General features: G+C 41.3%; 1 protein-coding gene across 1 annotated transcript in view; it reads right to left on the reverse strand.

Moving 5' to 3' along the window:
• igsf3 (immunoglobulin superfamily, member 3) overlaps window positions 1-24,003 on the reverse strand; it is a 72,411-nt gene that overhangs the window by 36,911 nt on the left and 11,497 nt on the right. The window contains exon 2 of the mRNA XM_044365021.1: window positions 16,338-16,718. Within this exon, the coding sequence (XP_044220956.1) occupies window positions 16,338-16,718 (381 nt within the window). The remainder of the gene's footprint in view (window positions 1-16,337; window positions 16,719-24,003) is intronic.

The following is a 24,003-nucleotide window of genomic DNA, read 5'->3' on the forward strand; positions in this document are numbered from 1 at the left end:
TGATTCCTGTGCAGAAAGTGCAAAACTTAAATAATTATTCTGTTTGTAACCTATATATAGACAGTGTACTTGTCACTCTTACTTCAATACTGTAATACTGCACACACACACATACACACACACACAATTTGCTGAACAACACACAGAGTGAGCATTTTCTCAGGAGACTGAGGATTCAAGCAGGTCTTCAAACAAAACACTGTGAGCAACCTGTAAAGTAAACTCTGACAAACTGAGGTCTACACAACATCCCCATGAGCAAGTATAGATAATAAGGACAGGATAAAGAGTAAATTGAGAAAAACAAAAGGGCGTATGGATCACGCCTTGGAGCCAGAAAGGAGACATGTGGGAGCCCTCTTTAGCAGAGAAGAAAGTGGCGTGTGCAAAAAAAAAAGAAAAAAAAGCAGGAGTTGAAGGCTGCAATGTGGGATCTGAATCCACAGCGGGGGGTACATCCATAATACAACACACGCACATGATCAGATGAGCCCTGAACCTAATTGAGTCTGAGACACAGAACAGCACTCCTTCATCTGCCTGTTACTGTGTTTTAACATATTTATGTGTTATGTAATACAAGCATAAAAGACATTGTGCAGATGGACCCTGGGAAATCATTATGTATTTTTTAAGTTCTAATGTCAAAACGTTGTTTGTTCATATGATGTTCTCATGTGAATTTATGATGCTGTGTCGCTACAGTGCCACTCTTAGTAAGGCTTGTTGGTTTTATTTTATTTAGATGTATGATTTTTTAATCCAAAACTAACAGCACTGTGGGATTTCATGCTCCTATATTCACTGAACATTGTTGTGTTCCCTGCAAGAAGAAGTGCTGACCACTGTAGTTCACCGTAAACTAAGTCCTCTTACAATAGCTACAGCTCAACTTGAATAAAATGAAAAAATTTCCACACTCACAATATCTGACAGTTCGGTCTGTTTGATATTCATCAGGTATCTGATATGCTGGAGCTATATGCCTGATATCCTGTGGTATATTTATTCATTTAGAAGGTAGATAAATAAATAAATGTTAAATAAATATTGCAAATTAATAAATATACCAGCAGTGAGCAAGACAGGAGTGCTTTCCTCCTGACATATTCAGGTGTGCACTTTCAAAATTTGTTTTGATGACCACAGCTCAGAAAATTGGGGAAAATGCAGAATAGTTAGGGGAGTTGTATTAATAGAGGTGTGAAGTGGGAGCGACCGCTGTCTCTAGAAGTGCTTTTCCCCATGCTGTATTCCAATTTCAAGTTTTTCTTTAAACAATATCTTCAATATTAATAAACATAGAAACACTTGACTCTCCCAGATAATGTAACAGTCCTATAGGTTTATATTATGACTGCCAGTCTCAATTTTTTTAACTCTGTTTCTGGGAAATCATATTTTGTCTGTGATTTTGGCAATGGTGGATGGCTAACAATACTACAATACCCATGAGCCTCAGTTACCGTTGCTATGGAGAAGAAGCCAGTCAGAGGCATCCATCAGAGCAATAATGAATTCAAAACGCTTTGTTGTTGAAGTTGTAAACAAAATACAGCGTCATAGTTGCTGAATTCAATCAAAAGTGACCAAGAAATCAAAACCAAACCAACTCATGCTGCAAACAGTAAAATCAGTTTTTTTCCAACACCGTAATCTTTAGCTTCATTTAGCACATTCATTAGTCTGCATGTGGATGGTACTGTGTGGACTCCATTGCAGTTATTTGTGACTAGCTAACATCTTGCAGAGCTGTCAAATATTTGACATTTACACAGCTAAGGTCAGAGGCACGAATGATTTTCACATGGATGAATACATTTTTGGCATAATAAGTAAATGTTACATTAATACATGACATTCATCCATGGACCCAAGACCTTTTTAACTACCACATAATTATGGCAAATGTGAGACTGGCCTTGATTACATGCATTTTTAGCTCATCAACGTCAAGTCACAGAATTTCTTCAATCAATAAGTTGTCTTGATATTCTGTAATTTTTTGCAAAACATTATTTTCCCTGTGCAGATAAATGGAGTCATACAGGGACTCAAACCTTGCGTGTATTAGAAGGCTAAAGAGGTTTTGATTCCTGCTCTGTATCACATGACAACCCCTGGCTGATCCCCCCTCACATTTCCTGTGAGTGTTCATTGTCAACTGTCAAATAAAAGGGAAAAAGGCCAAAAAAGACCAGAGCAAATCTGTAAGCATTAGTCACGCCAGAGATGTCTGTTATAGCAATGACTAATAGCTCAGTCCCTATAAAGGGACCATTGTAGAACCCATCACCATGCAAACAGTACATTTGCTTTAATATGTGAGAAAATCAGACCAAAAATAAGCTAGATGCAAAGTTTTCCTTTCTGAGCTTTGTATGTGCAATCTAAATGGGCTCTTATACATTATAAATGCAGTAACAATTGTTTATTATCAGAAAACCCCAATTGTCTAGCCCTCATAATGTAAGAAGCCTGATTTTGAGATTTTATAAAACAAACTGGTACAAATGAAAACAAATGAGTCCGTAACTTGCTTAGTAAATGAGGCTCTATGAGCTGAATGTCTCATACTATCCCATCTGATCAAAGAGATTTCCACACAGTCCTATCATAACACACCACATCCAATCTTCTAAAAATGTGAAGAGAGATGAAATAGAAAAGGGGGGTTGGGAGGGAGTAGATGAAAGGGGCGAGAGGATATGAGATCTTACAAATGCTGTTATGAGATTTTCAGTTAGGAGCTGTGAGGTCCCCTGCTAATGGAACATCACTCTCAGTGGGTGTGTGAGTGTAAGTGTGTCCTGTGCTATAACACAGAGGTCACAATGACTGAAAGGAAAAGGCCTCTTCATTTAATAAAGGGGGATCTCTGAAGCATTCCTTCCTGTCTCCTTAAACCGTCATTCTTATTCGGCCTCTGTCCCATTTCTCTCCTTACTCAAACTTTTTTTTTTTTTCATCTATGCAACCCATTTCCGATTCGTTAGACAAGTTGCTTGTCAGCACCCAATTATCACTTTTTTCCCCTGCCTCCTTCCTCCTCCAGCTTGTTCTCTTCAAGAGTGTCTTAAAACACAGACAGGCACATTTTTTTGAGATCTGAGCCATCTCTTACCAGTTTGTAATACTGTACATGTACTTTTTATTATAAGTTTTGTTTGGTTTTTTTAATCCTAGGGGATCATAAAACTAGTAAAAATGGCAACATCTGCTGCATGTGTGTGTTAGTGTGTGTTAGGGAGAGAGAGACACAGCAAGACCCTTATGTCTTCTAAATGAAATTGTAAAATTGGGCAGTCTCTCTCTCTCTCTCCGTCTCTCTCTTACACACCCACCCAAAAACCCCAAAACACACAGATAGTCAAGCCTGGGGGGACAGCTGCTCTCTGACACACACAGAGTAGTACAAATGACTGAGGTACTCCCCTCTGCTTGGCCAAACATTTCCTCCCGATCTGTGACTAAGCTGTATTGGGTCACTGAATCACACACAGCACTAAAGGGCTGTGCTGCTTTTTAACATTATTTTTTTAAAAGGAACACACAGTGGGTTCATTAAAACTTACTAGCACAGAATGTTTTTTCTAGCATGTGCTGAGTTGCAAAATGCATGAATTAGGAAGGTTACAGAATCTAACATTGCATTTTAACAAAATATATTTACTACATAAAACCTTTATTTATTAACCTTTATTTTAAAAAATGTGTCTGTATTTTATGAGTCCCTCATTTTCCTGCTAATTTACTAGGAATTTTCTGAATGATATAAACTGAACTTCCACTGAAGGTGGCAGAGGAATGCAGGAGGGACAAAGGAAGAATGACTTGATCTCCGAGCCTATTTTATTTTATAAGTGTGCATATTAGCTATATAGTTCCTATGACTTTCTGCTTTAATAGGTACACTGTTAACATAGATCTCAAACATTGAATAGTCTATGCCCACTGAGTAAAGAAATGAAATAAATTATTTTGAACATACTTTTATCTAACAAATTGCACATGAATACCCAATCAATTAAACAGAAAATTAATTTGAATAAAGCATTATAACTCTAAGAAATTAAAGTTTAATTTCCCCTGCTCCCTTTAAATTAATATCTTCTGCAAAAAATAGTTGAAATAAAAAAAAATATCTGAGGGAAAACAAATTAAATAATTAAATAAATACAAATTAAACATGGCAATTTAAAATAGCTGTAATGTCTCCCATTACAATCATCAAGGCCCTCCACTCTGCCCAACAAGGTGCAGAGATCTGTAGTATGAGGAGGAAAATTTAAATAGAGCAGGGCCATTAAATCAAGAGAAAATAAGATAAAATCAGGAAAAATATATCTACCCTTATGACAAGTTTCGTTTCACAAATGTCAAAAAAATAGATTCTCTAAATGTTAGTTAATAACATGATGTTGACGGAACGAAAAAGGCGGAACTCAACTGCGAGGGCAGTGCAGCACTTACACAGTCTACAGTGCGCACACACTAGAGTTCATCTTCAAAAAAGGCAGCGGTTGCAAGCATGTTTTGATTTAATGACTAAATAATTACCTACACGAGACAAATGTGAAGTATACTGTGACAACAGGATCTTTGAGGGAATGAGAAAGAAGAATGCCGAGGAGGCTGGAAATTCATGAATGACAGTTGACAAGGACAGTAAGGGAATTAGAATATTAACAGGCTAACATCAAGCATGTGTATGAGAACATGCCAACATGCTAAAATTTGGCATTTTAGGTTCATTCTTAAAGCTGATCTGATCAATATTTTAATACAGAGAATGGATGAAAGGAATGTGTGATGTGAGAGGTGTCACTGGTAATGACGAACCCAGAGAGAAACTCTGCAGTTCCTCTTTTTCAGCTCATTGTTTTGGTTTTCTCGAGACTGTTATCAACCCCGTATCCAGATGCAGCAGGAAGCTGTTGTATGTGAAAAGCTCTAAAAGCCCACTGTACAACTACTGCCCAGCATCAAACAGCACACAAAGTTAGCTACTAGGTGAACAAAGTGGAGTATTTAGAAACTAAAGACTGACAAAATTCCCTCAAGAGTTGGTGGAGAACAAAACAGAGCAAAAAGGAGACTGAGTATTGGACTTAAAGTTGCCAGTCGGTTGTGTTTACAGCTCATTGCACTGCCCCCATGTGGCCAAAACAACAACAACAACTCTTCTTTAGCATGCATTTTACTTGTCCATATGTTTTCCATTTCTAATATATTATGATAGAAAATATAATAGTAAATAATAATTTATTATTAATGATAGGCATACATGGAAAGAACTTTTCACCCAGCCAGCAAGTTTGTTCTATTTAATTCATGTGCATGTGTCCAGGTTTTCTAACTCGACAGCGCAAGCAGAGAGGGAGAGGTGTAACAAAAGAAGAAAGTGGGAGAAGAAAGAAAAGAAAGATGGGCAGTCAGTGAAGGAGTGGGCTTTGTTATTGTAGCAGGAGAATGGTGTCGTGGATTTAAAAGGCTGAATGTTGCGATAAGAGAGGGGATCTGTGGTGAGGAGAAGCTTTCAAATATGAGACGCTGTTTACACAAAGACAGAAACGGAGGATTCAACACTAACTAAGACGCACGTAAACACACACGGGCAAACACACACACACACACACATACACACAATATGGCACTACCTCTCACTGAGGCCCGGCCAGGAAATGAGCCTGAGTGAGTGTGTAGGGAAGATGGAGAGAGTAAGCGGGAGATTAAAAGGCAAGGCGTGAGAGGAGGGGTAGTCTGAAGAGAGGTGGGAGTATGAAAGACAAATCTTCCTAAGAGCGTTTGAGAAGAGCTGTGTGCAAAGCTATCGTTGACTGAAATCCTTTAGAGCATCAAAGATTTACTCAACATGCCTAAACACATGAAATATTCCTACCACAACCACCACCCCACATTCGGTATCACCCTCCTTCTCTTTCGTTCCCCGCATTTTTTTTCTCCTCATCTCTACCAGCTTTAGACCCACTTTCTCCATCGTTTCATCTGTCATACGCTTTCTTCACCATTTTCTGGCTGGATTTGCTCACGTACCCAAATAAAATAAATTACAGCAAACACTCGGCGCTCAATAAGAGAGAAATACACACAGCCAACTCCGTGTGTGTCTGTTTGTCTTCTCCATCTCTGCTGTCCTGGAGGTTGTTAGCCCATGTGGAAGGTTTTGCTCCTTCTGCCAACATCAGCACAAACACACCCCAGAGTCATTACCACTTCTACACACACACATACACACACACACCCAAACACACACATGCCTCCATGCAATAACCTGTCTACCTAGAGGCATACGTGAATGCACACAGGCACACAAATACACCCTGTGCTTTCACGCTTTCACACATGTAACCACCTTCCCACTTGTACACTATAAACAGCATTTATCAAGCATATTATGAATCTAATATTACTGGAGGTGCAAGTATTAAAACTAATACGCTTCATCCCTGTGCTGCATTTACTGTCTCTCCCCCTCTTTTTTTTTCCTCTTCATACTCCAGGAGCTCCAACCATCTCCCTTCATCCCTCCCTCCATCCGTTGCTCCAGCCCCAGATGGTAAAGCACTGTGACCAATTAAAGACTTCCCTGAGGATAGAACCAGTTATAGCCTCAGCCATCTGACCATTTCTGTGTGCAAGTGTGTATGTGTGTGTGTGTGTGTGTGTGTGTGTGTGTGTGTGCACGTAAACCTTACAAAACATATCACTGTGTTTTAATCAGAGTACAAAGCTTTGCCTTTTGGCCAGTTCCACACGCCTATGAGTCCATTGGTATATGAGTCCAGGAATACAGCCATATCGAAAGCCTTTTTTTTAAATTATGCATAAACACACAATGACAAGATCTAGAGTATCACTTCATTAGAGCACAGTGTGGGGCAGGGTTGAGTGGAGCAGAGTGTGGAGGCTGGCCAAAGGTGCTACAGAAATGGCAAAGTATTACACTGTGCATGCATTGGGTCACTGAGGGGGGAAAAGAAAAAAAAAAACAATAGAGTGAAGCTAAGGGAGGCGGCCAGTGCTCATTCACCAGGCATCCATCCAGCAGGGCAGCAGATGAGGGAGCAACTGTCTGTCTGAGTTGCCAGCACTGAGGGGAATTAGGCATATGCCAACCCCACCCCTCTCTCATACACACACAGACAAACATTCACGCTCATCTGTCTACCCACATCCCAAGGTAGCAGCACTGGCACGGGGGCACAGGTGACGGCATATGTCTGCTGTCTACTTCTCCATCAACTGTGAGGGAGGGACCAGTCATTCCTCCGTCTGCTTATGTGTGCACATGTGTGTGTGCAGTATGTTTTTACACAAAGTCAAAAGTCCTTGCAAAAGCTTTTAGATATTTGTAAGTGTCTGTGTATGCATTATTAGATTCTGTACTACAGATTGTGGTGTGTCCCTGAGACATAGCTTGAGGGTTATTGGCTTGCTTGCCTCGGTGCTGCTGAGTTTAACCTCCCAGGTTTCTTCACTTTTACTTTTTTCTTCATGTCCACACCAGCACTCAAAAACAGCCTTCAGCTGGCTTTATGGCCCTGTTTGCTTAAATATTGGCTGCAATTCAATTAAGTGGGTTTTCGCGCCCTTGCAACTACCTAACAAGCAGCCTATGTACTTGTGCTGTAAAATAGTGCTTCACCATTAGCGCAAAACTACCTTACCAACCACTAGTCGGCATTACAAGAAAGATGGTTAGCCTGGATGCAGTTACTCTTTAAAAATGCCAGTTCTCTACCTCTCCACACATAGGTTACTGGAGAATGTATCTCTCAGCATCTTTTATGTGTCTATAAGCGCTTGAATCACCTGCCCTGAGTGAAATGAGTGCCAATGCCTGTGCATGTGAATGTGTGTGAATACATTTTCATGCTTGTGTGTGTGTTAGTGTCAAAAGGGGTTATCAGATGTATAACTTGAACCAAGAAAACCCTCCTGCCCCATGCTCAGATAAGGCTTCAAAGCCACTGCCAACATCAAACAAAGCGGCAGGAGCCTGTCCTGGACCACACTTACAACCACATGACTCCTGGAGGCTATTATACTGCAAGTTCCACTCTTTACAAACACACATTTTAACAGCATGAACACAAACACTCGTTAGCACATCCATTCACATCCATATTCATGTAGAATTCATATTCAAACTGTGGCTGTGTTCTGTTAATCTCACAGAGAAGAGGCAGCAGGCCCCTGAGGGTTAGTGCTTAGCTAAGCTAAGCTAATCAAATCAACTAGAGGAACAGTGGCGCATCTTTAGCCCATTATATAAACATTATTAAACATATACACCCAACACATGCAACCACACACATCTGTATTTGTTAACATATTAAATCCTTTCTCATTAGCCTAGCTCAGTAGCGTGGGTGTTGAGCTAAATGCAGAGCATCTCTGACATCATTTATATTTTCATAAGGGTAAAAGCCAACATTTCCAAGACAGCATATGCTTAAAAGTGTGTCTGTAGGCTATGTGAACATTTATATAATGTTTATCAAAGCAACAGCTTCTTAATTGACCAACAGCAAAAACACAACCTCATCTAGAGGTCACAGGTCCTCTTCGTTCCTTCTAGTATTTGAGACTCGACGCAGGACCATAATTGGGTCGGGTCAAAATTATATTTATTTCAACGGGGTCTGGTAGGCCTGTTGTATTGCTGCAAGACTTGGGTCTGTGTGTCAACATGTCTAATAGTTGAGTGGATCCAAACACCACAGGACAAAATGCATTTTCTAAGGTTGAGAGAGAATGTAAACAAACCTATAGTTTGTTTGCTCTTGTCTGAAACAGTGGTAAACTTGTTGTGTTTTCCCATTATTTCTGTTTCTTTTCACACAGAAAAAAATTTGAGTGAAACAAAATGCATCACTCAGAACCACATGAGAATGTTCACTTTGCTTATTGGTTGGTTGGTTGTGTCTGAGCCAGGAGCAAGAATGTCAACACAGGAAGAAGGTCCTAAAGAGGATCTGGCCAAATAACAAGAATGCAACGTACGTTGTCTTAAGTCCAGAACAAACCTCGTCTCACTCTCTGGCTAGCTGCTTGTAACTGTTGATTTTGCAGATCTGCATCCAAGTATGCAAAGCGCACCTGGCTACGACAGCCGTATAGCTCAAACTTGCAGTTGGGTTGGATAGAGGCCGGATCACGTTCCCACTACAAATGAACTGCTCCAGAATTAATTTGTGTCAGGATTAAGACCACTTCCTCAAAGGGTTTACATATTTTGGTCCGCACCGGAGGACGATTGCAGTGTACAGATCTGCCCAAATGAATCACATCAAGGAGGAAAACAAACTAGTGTCCGATTCAACTGGACTAAACAATGAGGTTTGAAAACGCCCTTAAGCCAAAACCCACCACAGTGGTCCCCAAACTACACAATGTATAGGTATACAGTAGAGGATGGTTTGTCCTGCGGGACTACAGAGTTTCAAGGCGCCTGCTTTGCCCTGTTCAACAGCAAGTTTTATTCACAGTGCTACACATGTTATATTCAGCAGTTCTATTGTCTAACACAGTGATCCGCTGGGTTGTTAAAGCCCTCTTCAGTGATGTTCAGTAGAAAGCATGTTTTCCGATGGGAGCACTACAGCACCGTCTCTCTCAGACTCAATTATGGGTGCGACATCTGTCCTGACTGACAGCGCACTACAGTGTGTGACTGTGACTGTGTTTCTGTGCGTGTGTATATGCATGTGCCTGTTTATAGTGGGCCCCAATGGCAGTAATGTTATAGAGCAGGAAGCCCTGTCCGCCAAAGTAGATGAGATGTGCAAGGAAATGGCAAGCCAGACATAGTGATAAAATCTCTTTCCATTTGGAGTCTTGCCTGGTCCGCAGCTTAGAGACACTACGTGAACACACACACGTACACACACACACAAAAGGCAGAGAAGGGACTGTAATTGTAAATGAAACTGAGAGGTGATGGTAAGGCCAGCGAGAGGGGGGAGCAGAAAAAGCTAGAAGTGTCACTGCAAGGAGAGACACCAGAGATAAAATGCTCCACTCACGCACGGGCCTCTGCTCCCAATCAATACTAGCAGACACAGAGATACAACATCCTCTGTCTATTCATCTACACTCTCTCCTCCACCTATCCACCTTTTCCTTATGTTTGTCATGCTATATCTCTCTTCTTTAAAACACAAGGCTAAACCCATATGTTTGTCTTTGCTACAAAGATGCTTATCCTCATCTTTAATCTTCCCATCCTTCCTCCTCTGTCTCCATTCAATCACTGGCTCCCTCCACCTTCTTATGCTATGTGCTTCAATCACCCTCGTACCTTTCTCCTGTGATGAAGTTCAATGAACAGCTGTATTGACAAAACCATATACCTGCATGACCAACACCAGCTGGGGGACGGGGCAGGGACCAGACTGAATCGACTGTGGAGATGCGGATTGACGGAAAGAGCGGGATTCAGATGGGGAGCCAAAGAAGAGAACAGGGAAATCGGTGGGTGGGGTTTCTGTGTCACCGGGTGTAAAAGATGCGAGAATGCGAGATGACATCTCCCCATTCAGTCTATCTCATTAAGTGAAGTAGAGGAGTGTAACTTGGCAGTGCAAACTCCCTCGTGAAAAGACAGGGAAAAGAGAGACACAAATCAGAGACACACACACACACACACACACACTTACAACGCTGAGCTCAGCAGAAGCATGATTCAGCCGCTCCTACTCTCTATGTATGTTTAGCGGTGCACAGGCTCAACCAGTTGACGAAAAATCAACACTCCTGTTCTTTCCCCTTTCCACAAACATACAGGCATGAAGGCTGCACGTGTACAAACACACACACACACACACACACACACACACACACACACACACACACACACACACACAAAAGATAACTGCATTTTGACCTTGGGTAGGCATTGCTTCACTACATAAACAGATTTCTAGCTTACATAAGGGCCACAGTTTCATCAGGTGAAAGGATTCCTTTACTTCATTGGAGGATGGAAGAAAGCAAATGTAGGCCATAAATATAATGAAAATGAAAAGTGTGACTGCAGAAATGTGGCATTTTGCCGCGGCTTGTTTGGAAAATGATTCGCCCAACAGCTTTCGTTTGCCTTAATTGAAATTTCTAGGTCTCATCTCTCCCCTTTTCCTTCTTTCTTTTCCGTTTTCAGTCTCCTCAATTTGTGCTGGCTAATTGCATTTAGAAGTTGTATGGCGGTTAGTATCTGCATTAACCTTAGGAGTCACATCAGGCAGAGACTATTTAAAACGCATCCCTATAGCGCCAGATGTATTGTGGGTAATGCCTGGGGGAGGTGTAACCAATCACACTGGAGCTGAGAGGAAGAGCTCATCATTTATTGGTCACACACACTATTAAGCATCGCCCCACTACCCATTTCCAATACTGCCGCCTCTGTCCCCATTCCTCTCCTTTCCAATTTCCTCATCTCTGCCTTTTCACATGATCCATCTCGCTTTCTTTTCTTAAAAACCGCTCACTGCAAAACTTATTTTTTTCTAGCGTCACATATCTGAAGATAGACGTTTTCTTCCTTTCTCTCGTGGGGTGGCGGAGAATAACAGAAGTGCAAGAATGCCTCTATTTGAGAATTCATCAAGGCTTTGGTTCTCCAGCATTATTACTACATTACTACAAGACTGGGAATGGATGACTGCTGCCAAATGCGGAGGCTAGAATCTGTATATCTGCCAGCACGGTGACTCCTATGGTGCTTTCTATGACAGTGAGGGTATATGGGGGGCTTTATAAGTAAGAGCAATGTGATACTTGTCTCAGCGAGGGCTTGTTGTTCTGCTAGCTAGTTGTTGGACACGCTCGCACACAGGCTGGTGCGTAGGATAAGGACAACCATGATGGCCATGTCAGGCTGTTGTCCTTTTCTTCTGCAATCTGATGTGTAGGAGGATGTCAAACAGACACATAAAAGCGCAAACAAGTACACAGAAACACACACTAGCATGCAACAGACGGAGCTTAGTCAATCTCTTAGGGCCCAACCTTTCTTCAGGAACCATAAACTCTGAGATCAGAGGATGGAGGTGTGCCCAGAGAAACTACAGCTGACCTTTGATCTCAAAGAGCTTCATAAAATCCAGGTTAAATGAATGCCTGGTCTAACACTTAATCAAAGACAGAGGAAAACAACCAATGACTAAGACACACACACTCACAAAGTATTAGAAATAACGCTGTTACGAAGAAATGAAGCTTTTTCAGTTGAGTCATTTACCAAGATGGTCAACCAGGTTATGGCACTGCTAGTAAAAGTAAAACACTGTAAAGTAAACACTGCAACTATGTGTTCCCTTTTATTACTATTATCAGTGAATCATCTGAAAAAATAAATAAATTAAGTAATCCAACTAACTGAGTGTTACCTGTGTAGCAACAGTATAGCTTATGCATCTATGCTTTAGAACTGCACTATCAAAACAAAAATATGCACACACACACACACACACACACACACACAAAAACACACCGAGCACAAAAAAAAGAGAACTGTTGCCTCCAACTTCCTTCATTATGACAATCACAGTAAGTTTAGTTCCTTAATTCCTCCCAACTCGTCAATCTAATTGTCTTGTCTTATCTAATCTTTGAGTCCTGATTGGCCAGCTTCCAGCTCCAGGGGCTACATAAAAAAAAAAAAAAACAGTAGTAGTGGGACTTCACTTCTGTTTCTCGTTCTCTACTCAGAATAGCAACTTCTCAAATACATCTGTACATGTTCAAGCCCAAATGCAATCTGAAATATGAGTGGACAACATGAACGACCCATGGAACAACCTTAGCAACAAAGACTACTGAACGGCTGCAAACGATAGGCTCAGGGCAGGCTGAAACCTGTGCTTTTGTCTTGCAGGTAGCATATTACATACATTCACCTCAAGTTTTGAAACTCTGACCTCATTAACTAGGACATCCAACATCATAACAGTATATAAATCACAAAAAAATCATCCCCGTTAACAAATAAACACTAACTGCAGCAACAGTAACTGTTAGTAGGATAAATTCACTGTTGGTTTTGGTGTTTTCAGGGGCATCTGGTGCTTAAAGTAAAAAAGTGTTAAGAATGTAGGCCAATACTTCATTGACTTGTATAACCACAGTGGAGATCTCTGCTTGTGACAAGCTTACTGCCAATAGGCCATCCTGCCTTCCCATTCAAACCTTTAGAGGAAGATGAAAACAAAAACAAATGAAAAATCAAACGTAACCTTTTTCTGTATTACAGAAAGGTGATCTTTCTCTGCATCTCTATGGCCCTCCACCATTTAGTGGACATAATCCAGTATTTTGCTGTGATGGCCAATTAACTATTCTCATGCGTAATATTACTACACCGCCTAAGGCAGTATTGGTATTTGGGGGCTGAGCAGAGCTACGTTTTCATTTGATTAATCTAAGTTTAGTATCACAGAGGGTATAAAAGACACACACACACACACACATATACACACACTTTCTGACTACTCACTCCCTTTAACTTCTTACACACAAAGAGAAGCAGGGATCATCTTTCTAGGCAATCAACCACACTCACAGCCAGGTGTCTGATCTTATGTGTCAGACAATACAACACCTGGAAATACCGTCACAGTATCAGGCACAATGGTGTGCAGGTGTACTGCTGTAACTGTTCCTCTGCTCAGACAGCAAGCTTTAAGTTCTATGTTAAAACCCTTCCCTGCTCTTTGTACAAAACAGTGACTGAGGATGAAACACATCCCTGTGAGTAAGCCCTCATGCAGCACTCAGGGCACAGATTACTGCATGGCCTTCTGGCCCTACAATTAACCCAAACACCCCACCACACACACACATCCCTTCTGTCTGCCCTTCTCTGCTTCTGGTTGTGCTTTGACGTCACCTTTGAAACACAAATCCTTAAAGGCAGCATTATCAAAGAGCTTTTTATTGCAACCGAGCCTGAGCAAATTAGTGAGAGAGGCAAGGGCTGATGAATGGAGACAGAAAGGTGACTTGAGTATGAGAGACAGGAGGACAAGGGGGAGGAAAAGTAGGGGTGGAAGGACTAGGTATTGTTTGCCCACAATGGTCCAAGAAGGCGTGCAGCTGCTGGGGAAATCACAGATGGACTCAAGAGCTACGCAGAGAAAAGACAGGATAGACCCTGCTGCATACCCCTGACCCCTGCAACTGGGTTAAGAGGTTAGAGACACAGAAAGAGGCTCAGATAACAAAGTCCCTAAACACCTCCACTCATGTACTCTGTCTAGCTCTCTCACACGCAGATCTATAAATACTGTGTGCTATCAGCAGTTCCGTTTTACAGTGTCCTGAGCCTGAGCCTTGCCCCACATTCAGATCATACTGCTCCTACTACAAATACAACTGTCCTAATAATTATACTTCTACAATGAAAAATCAAGCCACTTGATCTGTTAAGAGCATAATTAGTTTTGTTTCTGCCAGCATCCATCACCTGATGCAGACCCAAATGAGAGCACACCAGTAGCGATGTTTCTCAGCGCAGAGTGACCTGGATACACTGGGACACAAATAAGTGCAACTGGAATTTTCTGCCAATAAGCATTTGGTTTAAACTTTGACCCAGAGAGGAAGGTCAGCCACGTCCGGGGAATGAAGTTATGAAGGGAACGGAATTCCCAACTATGACAGCTGTGTCCTCAGTGCGGCGGGCCTGTAGGGTAGATATACGTCTCTGGGAGAAAGAGAGCGAGAGAGAGAGATTGGGAAGGGGTGGTAGAGAGAAACTCATCCTACTGAAACTCTCACATCATGCCAACACAACGGGTGCTTTATTGAAACAGGTCAGGGCAAGGAAACAATTGGTGTGGGAAGAGGTGATGCGTGTGTACATGAGATTGAGAGGGGGGGGGGGGCACGATTTTCCACGGTCAGAACAGGTGAGATTCTGTGCGACACTGGAGTGCAACATTTCCACTTACACTCTTTCCAAAGGGTGCGCAGATCACAGCTAGTTTTTGGACGGGCTCTAGTTATTGATTTTTTTGTCACTGTCACTGAATCTGCCTTGCTTTTACTTGGACTTACAAACCACTAACAACAAGAGTTCACAGCACACACACAGAGAGGCTGGGCAGCTGCCTGAGGCTCCAAAACCCTCATGGGGACCAAAAGCCCTTCGCTGAAAACGCTGTTGTAAATGTTGCCGTAAATGTTGCTGTAAATGTGTTTGGGAAAATGCAACACTAAAGCACAATATGTACTGACATGACTCAAGACAGTTCCTGCATTTTTACCTAATCATGAGCATTTGTCTTATATGTAGTGGCCCTGTGCCAACATCTAATTTTAACACCTTTTTAATTTCATTGATATTATGCTTACACATAATCTTTTAATCCTAAATAAATGTATGTTTAATCAAATTACCACAAACTAACACTAACACACAGCAAGCCTGGGCCAGGGTAGTATTCCAGATTAGGAGTACTAGTTGGTTTCTGGGGCTCTTGGCAAAATATAATAAAGCTGCCATGTGTAGACTATCATGTGCCCTGTACCTGATTGGTACTTAAAAGTAACAGGATACATATACAATATAAGGGTAAGAAAAGGGGTCAACAGGGGCTCACAGCTCTACTTTGTTAATCTGGCATTGAAAATAATGTAAACACTCCAACATAAGTCAAATCCATCAAGTGGTATAATCACAACACTATTACAAAAATGGGTCATATTAGATTTGCCCTAAATTAGCACTTTAATTAGCACTGAATTGTTTTTGAAAGGTGCTAAACAAACAAACTTCCCTTGCCAAGGTTGAAAGCCAATTCGATATACAACATAAATTTCCAATCATGTTTGCATATGTGTATTGTCTCACCCACATACTCCTGTGGGACATGTGTGTCCTCATGCATTTGCTAGTACAGCACAAGATACAAACAAGACGGGGACCCACTTATGTAAACATTGCTCTATAGCACCACTAGTGGTAAAAAAAACTCCACAGGGTACGTTTAAAGAATAGCAGGCAGATTCTCTATTAGCACACTAAGTTAACTGGATACATTTATTATCAAATTACAAATAAGCATAGACACAAATATATCCATATGATGTATTTAGGCAGTTGGAGAGGTAATTTGTACCTATTTATAAAGGTGGATTGGCTGATTATGATTGGTACAATTTTTGACTAGGGTTGGCTTTGTATTTAACAGCTTGATCAGTTATAACAGATACATGTACAGCTGTAAATGTATGAGCATCTGTAGTAACAACATGTGGTTTATCTGTACACTGACAGTGTGTTTGTGTGTGTGTGCTTAGAGACTCACCAGTGAGGTTGGTGCGTGCACTGTAGGATCCCAGGTACCGCCCGTCTGTGTTGGGTGTGTAGCACTCAAACAGACCCTGGTCCTTGGCCTGCACTTTGGTGATGTGAAGCACGGCTGAGTCGCGGCTCAGCCTCTCCACATAGATCTCTTTACTATTCACCCTCTGGGCATAAACGGCGTAGGCATAGTTTGGCTGAGCCGTGCTCACGATGCGGATCTCCCTGTCCGGTGCTGATGCCAGGTACATGGACCACTCAAAGTCCTGCTCCACCCCCTCTTTGTAGCCCGTCACGTTGCACCAGATGGTCACATGGGAGCCCTCAGTCCGTATCAACGGTCCACTCTGCACAGTTACAACTCTCTGAGCCACGGCAACACCGGCTACAGACGGATGTGAGGAGAGAGAGAGAGATGGAGAGAAGAAAAAGAAAGAGGGAGAGTGGATGGGGTGAAGGCAGGGAGAGAGGAAATGGAGAACATGGGTTACAAAACTGCGGTTTAAATATTTAGCATTAGCAGAGTTTATGCACCCCAAATCTCCTGGGAAATACAGGAACAGCGTGACATGTGCAGTTAAGCATTCTCGAGAGCCCTTACTGAGGTTTAGGTGTGCACATATACACACACACACGTAGTTTTTGAACACCACTAACCACTTGAAACATTCACAGTAACTCTTTTTAACAGCTGTCATCCAGTCACGCTCACTGCTATTACACGCACTCACGTTAACCCTTCACCACAAGGACAGCACTGCAGCTGTACTACACGTACTGTAGGTGAAAGGCAGCCATCTGGGAGTTGGGAGAGAGGTCAGTGTGAGCTGGTAAAACACGAGTCAGGAGGGCATGTTAAATGTGTCAAGTTGTAGAGAGTACAGGTGTTTATGGAATGGATAATAAATACTGCTTTGCCTGACATCCATAGTCTTTAGTCCTTGTGAGCACAGATGTGCGAAGACTGCTGATTAGAGTTAGACCAATAAATGCAGCCGGGTTGATATATCTGCTAAAGTATCACTGATATATCATATGGCACATATGGTGGTTGATAAGTAACCAGAAATTTCAGTGCAGAGATGCCAAACATATGTTTGAGGCAAATTAGAAACTGTGTCATCATTAGCTTGCCCACCAGAGAGCACGTAGAGGTTTACTTTTCAACTAATAAATGTCTTTAACAGCCAAATTTAAAGGATTGTAATTAAAACTGTTTGTTATTCATTTATGTAAAAAAAAATTAATATCTGCCACAATGTCATCATCTTTTTTTTTTTTTTTTTTTCTTAGAAACATTAGTATCCTCCTCAGAAGTCCATTATATTTCTGGCTCTACTACAGATGTAACATATTGTGATAATTATATTTTGTGATACACATTATGCTGAGCTGAAAAAATGTGTATTGTCATTATCACTTAAATCGTTGCAACTATCTCTCCAAATTGTTTGCATTGACATGAATGAAATAACATACGTTAACACTGTACTATAAGAGGTCAAACCTGAAAATGTTTAAATTTGATTTTAGGTGCTTGGGGAAATTATTCCAACTAAGTTTAGACATTTGCTTCTTTTCAAGATTTGTAATGTCCCAATTGAGTTTTATGAGGATCTGCTTGTATCACCATTGGTTTATTTTTCATTTAAGATATTCCATCATTTGCATTTTGCAAATAGAAAACTAATACTGTAGGATGAACTTCAAAACACTGTTGTCAAGTGTACGCTTAAGAAGGAATATATAAGAAATATTCTATTGTCATATGATGGATTGAACAATGAACATGTAGAGAGTATTGTAGCAGACAGAGCAGCCTGTGGCTTAAACCCCAAGTGAAGACTGATTAGTACTTTTCTGTACATTGCTTTGTAGCCTATATTTAGTAAGACAGCATATGTGAATTATGCCTCAACTCCTTGCATGCACATGCACATGCACATGCACACCCACATACACCAAACACACACAGAGCATTCACCATTCAGGGAACAACTACAAACGCCCCTCTCATTTGGGGCCGGAGACAACAGAGCACTTACACATACCCCAAATCCAGACAGAGCGACAAGTACGCCGTTTCCTGCCTGCACAAGCAACTGGGGATTGCAGCTGTGTTTGTGTGTGTGTATGTGCGTGTGTGTATGTGTGTATGAGAGAGTGTGTGTTGTAAGAGGCTGTGTCTGTGGGCACAATGCTTGGCATTAATAATTCACCACAACAGCTTTTTAACTTCAACATCCTCTCATAGTAACTTTCTCTAACAGTTCCACAACACACCCCCACCTTCCATTATTAGTGCGAGTCCATTTAAGCCCGTGTATGTGTGTGTCCATGCGCGGGCATGCATGAGTCTGTGTGTCTGTATTGCAGTAAAAGGTTATCTAGTTGAAAAATTAAGACACCTTTGCAGATTGTGCTCACTGAGTCGGCAAAACGGAGGAAAATGGGAGGAAGGTCCACATTCATTTTCCTGTGTGTGCAGACGTGTGTGTGTGTGTGTGTAGTTTTGCATATCTGTCTGTGTGGATCTGTCTGTATGTCTTATTTCCTTCCTCTGCTCGGAGCTTCAGGTCTTTTGTCTATGTCTTGCATTTTGAAGTACACTCCACCCATGGGGTATTAAAATCTTTACAAATCTCTGATTTGGGATTTAAATTCAGTCACAGTGGTAAGCCAAAGTGAACACTGATGAGAGTAATCATTCTGTATGGTTTGATTTCTCCCAAAGGACTCCACAGGACTAATGAGGATATAAATTCTGAAATGGTACTCATAAATGCTTTGACTTTAAAATTTTAAACTTGTTAAGTCTGTTTGGAGGAAAAGAAAAGGAGAAAGAAAATGATTTTATTTGACCAAATGACAGAGTTTTCTTCATATCAGCTTATTGAAGGAATATCTTAAATGATACTGCTGTCATATATTACATAAAAGACTGAAAGGTATGTTAAGCTCACTGTAAAGTCACTAAACCCTGCCTGATTCCTTCACCGATATGTCTTATATCTATATACTATAGGAATGGTTAGGAACAGTAACAAGGTTTGCGCTCTTAAATCCAGGCTTTTCAAAAGATGGCATCAGGTGCGTATGACCTAAGACAACAGTTCCATTTTACACAGAGACTGACTGCCCACTGACAACAAAAGAACAGGCTCCCAGGATGCAAAAGAATCAATTTATTTCATCACAATGGTCCTTTGACTGAAACGTTCATTTTTTTGTATTTTTTTTTTCCTGTGTCCCTTTTCACACATGAAATAAAATTTTTCTTTTGTATCCTGGGAGCCTCTTCTTTTTTTCTCTTTACGAAATAATACTATAGGAATATCATACAAGGCTTGAAATGATAAGCTAAGTGAACTAGTGCTTTGTAATGATTCAGTTCTTCCAAACTGCAGTCCTGTCGAATAATGATAATAATACATCTCCTGACGCTTGACACAAATAGACATAATCAACATGAAGTTCACCTTTTAGACTAGTTTTTTTGTTTGTTTGCACACAGAAATGCGTAATAATCCAAACTAATGAGCCACTTAAGGAACAAAACACATGAGTGGAAATGTTATAGATTTAAGATAAAGTTATATTAAACTGTGATGAGGTTTAGAATATCAGTAGCTCATATGGCTGGTACAGGAACCCAGACCAGTCGCACCTTTTCAGTCTCTTAACGCCAGCTTTGCACATAACATCACTGCTTTGTCCACTTGCACACATCGTACCACACTACTGTGCGGCTAGAGGCTAAAACCTGCTAAACATTTGGCAACTGACATTTAAAAATTTAATCAACATGGAAAACCTTCCAGGTTCAGAAAACAGCAAACGCTGTGGAGTTAAAAAACTGAAATTGACAGAAAGTCTATAGCGAAGGGTGCTGACTGAATCTGGCTGAACATTTATGGGAAGCATTAGGTAAGAGAAGCAGCCATCTATCCTGACTCAGACTTCAGTTCCCAGCTTTTCTTCGCTGTGATGTCAGTGTGCTAATCTGGCGGCGCCCGGTCTACCCACATTCAGCTCAGATCAGCTCAGAGCTGTACCGCTGCATCACTGCTTCTCATGTTGCAGCTACTCATCTAAAAACTGCTGGAAACATATTACTCATACACCCTAAAAAAAAAAAAAAAAAACCCATACAACTCATACTGTGTTGGCGCACTAAGAGCTTTCCTCCGCTCGCCTGTCTCCTGTCATCTTTCTGAAACAAGCTGCCTCCTTATTTCTGATTACTTTCACTCCTTTCCTCCGTGTTTCACCCATCATCAATCCTTCCCTCCGTCCTGCCCCTACACACTCTCTCTCTCTCTCTCTCTCTCTCTCTGTCTCTGTCTCGCTCTCTCTATCTCTCTCTCTCTCTCTCCCTCTCCTGTCTCTTCTCTTTGCCTCGCGGTTCTCTGCGTCTTTTCAGGCAGGATTTAAGCAGCTCTGTGAAACTTCAAAGTGCCCATCGCTCTGCGGGCTGTTTAGAAAGACTGACAATGACATACCAAACCCCGCAGACCTTCAACTGATCGCTCTATTCCACCACCCTTCCACAATAATCCCGTGCCCGCAACCTCCCCCACTTCCGTCACCTCTGGCTGCGCCGCCTCGATCGCACAGTGCCCATGTTTGCTCAACAAGGCCTCAGATTTTCTATTATTAACGCTCATCTCCATCTCTGCATACCGCGGATGTCTTGCTACCTCTCCTCCCGCCCTCGCTCTCTCTGGCTTTCCTCTCCTGTGTCTCATCTCTCATCTTTGCTTCCCACACAGCTTGTTGAGTGAACACAGGAAACATGCGTCCCATGTCAAGACGATGGTCAATGTCCACGGACGGGCTTCTCTAACCGACCTTGCCGTTCATCAGCTGGAGCATACAGAGCAATGGAACCAGATGAGTCTAAACACACAAACATAACCACACACACACACACACACACACACACACACACACAGGGAAAGCTGCAAAGAGGATTATGCTAAGTGAAAGGGGGGTTAAACACTAATCCAATCATTTGTGGCCAGTGTCTTATTCTCAGTGGAAACAGCAGTGAGGCCACTAGCATTCATGCCTACTCACATCTTCACTCTTCTATGACACATGATAATTATACACCTAGAAAGGTGTATAATCAAAGCACTGCAGGGTGCAAGTAATTTAGAGGACAGTCACAGCAGTGTAGAGATGTGCTAAAGCCGAGATTCTAGTAGTCTGCCACCGCTTCTCATTTTGTTCCATTCCTCATTATACACAAACACTAAGAAGAAACCCAGGTACAGTACGACATCCCGCAATACAAAAGCTAACTCTTGTTTTGATTATTAATAGTAGCAACAACAGGATGGATATGAAAAAAGGCAGCTGCCTCTGTCTCCTCCACTTCTGTTTAGAGTAGAAACTGTCTCGGTAAACAATGCTTCATTGTCATCTTCCGACTCTGCTGATGGTGTTGTGTGCATGATCACCTTGTTACTTCAGAGAAGATATATACACACACACACACACACCCACTGAATGAAAGAGGGGCATCATCAAGACTTATTTCACAATTATGTGATTAAGTAATTAAGTAAGTAGTGTTTAAAGGACCAGTGTGTAGGATTTAGTGGCATCTACCAGTGAACTGAATACCCCTCCTCTCACCCTCCCCTTCTAAGCGTGTAGGAGAACCTACAGTGGCCACGAAACTTGTGAAAACTGTGCAGGGCCCTCTCTAGAGCCAGTGTTCGGTTTGTCTGTTCTGGGCTACATGACGATGCAACATGCCAGGCTCTGTGGAAGAAGACCCACTCCCTGTGTAGATATAAAGGGTTCATTCTAAGCTAATGAAAACACAACAATTCTTAGTTTCTGAGGATTATGCACTAATTAAAACATATGAATATTATATTCCATTTCTGCCATGTCCGTTTTGCTAGATGACACTAAATTCTTCTGAGTCAATAATAAAAAGAAATGCTTAATGTTTAGCAAGTAACTTGGTGGGCATGACGTTCAGTTGCCAATAAATGATACACATGTAAAACATTGGGTAATGGTTAGCGGACGCTCTTCCCTACATGACAGCAGAGAAGCCACTCTAGAAAGCTCTTCTGAATTATCTGCTTCATAAGCGATGGGGTCCTACATGAACACAAAAGATTTCTGTATTTGTGTTTTTCTCACTGGTTTTAAGTCAGCGGGAATCAGTTGAAAAAAGGTGCTGTCACAGAAATCTCAAGAAAGATGTGTTTCCATACATTCCCAAGACACTGATTAAACCACACACACACACACACACACACTGTCCTGTTGAAGCAGAATAGCTGAGTTTGAGAGTGTTGAACTCAATTAATAATGACTAATATTTTTTATTCTGAAATTTTTTTGTTACTTTTACTTGCTTCTTAACGTCGTGTTTTTATTTCCATTGTTCTAATTCCCGTTCTTATATTCTTTTGCTTATGTAAAGCACTTTGAATTTCCTTGTGTATGAAATGTGCTAAATAAATAAACTTGCCTTGCCTAAGTGTTGCTCATTTAGTCATGAATATTTTATGTGATGGAGAAATACTTCTGAAATCTGAAGCCAAGTTTTCAGGGGCTTTAATAAGACATATTGGTAACTACATCAGTATTTATGATTCTGGCAGTGGTATTACTTGGTATCAGATTGTAAGCACATTTCATGGCATTGCCCACATCTAATGGTGTGAATGAACATACCACCCATAAACTTTTCTATAAAAACTTTTCAGAGGAAAGTTGAAGAGAGGGGGAATTAAAGTAACTCCAAGCAATGTAGTATGAATTAATTATGAACATGCTAGTTAGACATTAGAAAATGGACCCAGTCAATGTCCCATCTCCCCAAGGGAGGTTCACACTCATCCCACAGATCTGAAGTCTTGTGAAGATTCCCAGACAGCCCGGTAGCAATGAGGAGAGGAAAGTAAGGCAATGGTGAAAGGAGAGGGAAAAAAAAAAAGAGGAAGAGGGAGGAAGCAAAAAAGGAAAACGACAACTGCCTCCAGGATGCTGAACACCATAAAAATGCACAGAACTAAATGAATGTACCAGTGTACCACTTCTTTATGTGTGATGTATGTACAGTATGTGTGACAGAGAGAAATAAACGCTGAGGAAAGATGAAGAACGTAAGATTATTTCCCTCTTCACACTTCTCAGCACTGGTTAACCATTCTTCAAATTCACTCCGCGTCTTTCTCCCTCTAGGCCCCTGAAAGCATTTGACCCCGTTAACATCATTACCAGAGAGCAAGAGTGTAAGAGAGAAACAGGGAGATTCCAAGAGGAGGGAAAACTGGAGGGAGAAAGATGAAAGCGGTAGAAAGAGGAGACAGTTTTTATGTAAGGGAAACATTAACATTTAGAGAGGATATGGTCATGGTACAGTACGAATCATGCCCGTTTCCTGAAATCGTGCAACAAAATAAACCTGTATCCGCTTTGTCGCAAAATAATAATCACTTTTTCTGTCATTGCCTCTCTTCTTCTTCATCTAAATTTGACATACCGTGAATTTGTGCTCGTGCTGACGCTGGTGTGATGTAGTAGTGTAGCGGTATGAAAAATTATAAAAACTCTGTCCTTGAGGAAGTGAGTGAATTTTTGTACATGGTGCTGGGTAAGCATGTCATCCTAATGTAAACCATGTAATGGATCGATGT

This window comes from Thunnus albacares, chromosome 11, assembly GCF_914725855.1.
Source record: "Thunnus albacares chromosome 11, fThuAlb1.1, whole genome shotgun sequence".
NCBI lineage: Eukaryota > Metazoa > Chordata > Actinopteri > Scombriformes > Scombridae > Thunnus > Thunnus albacares.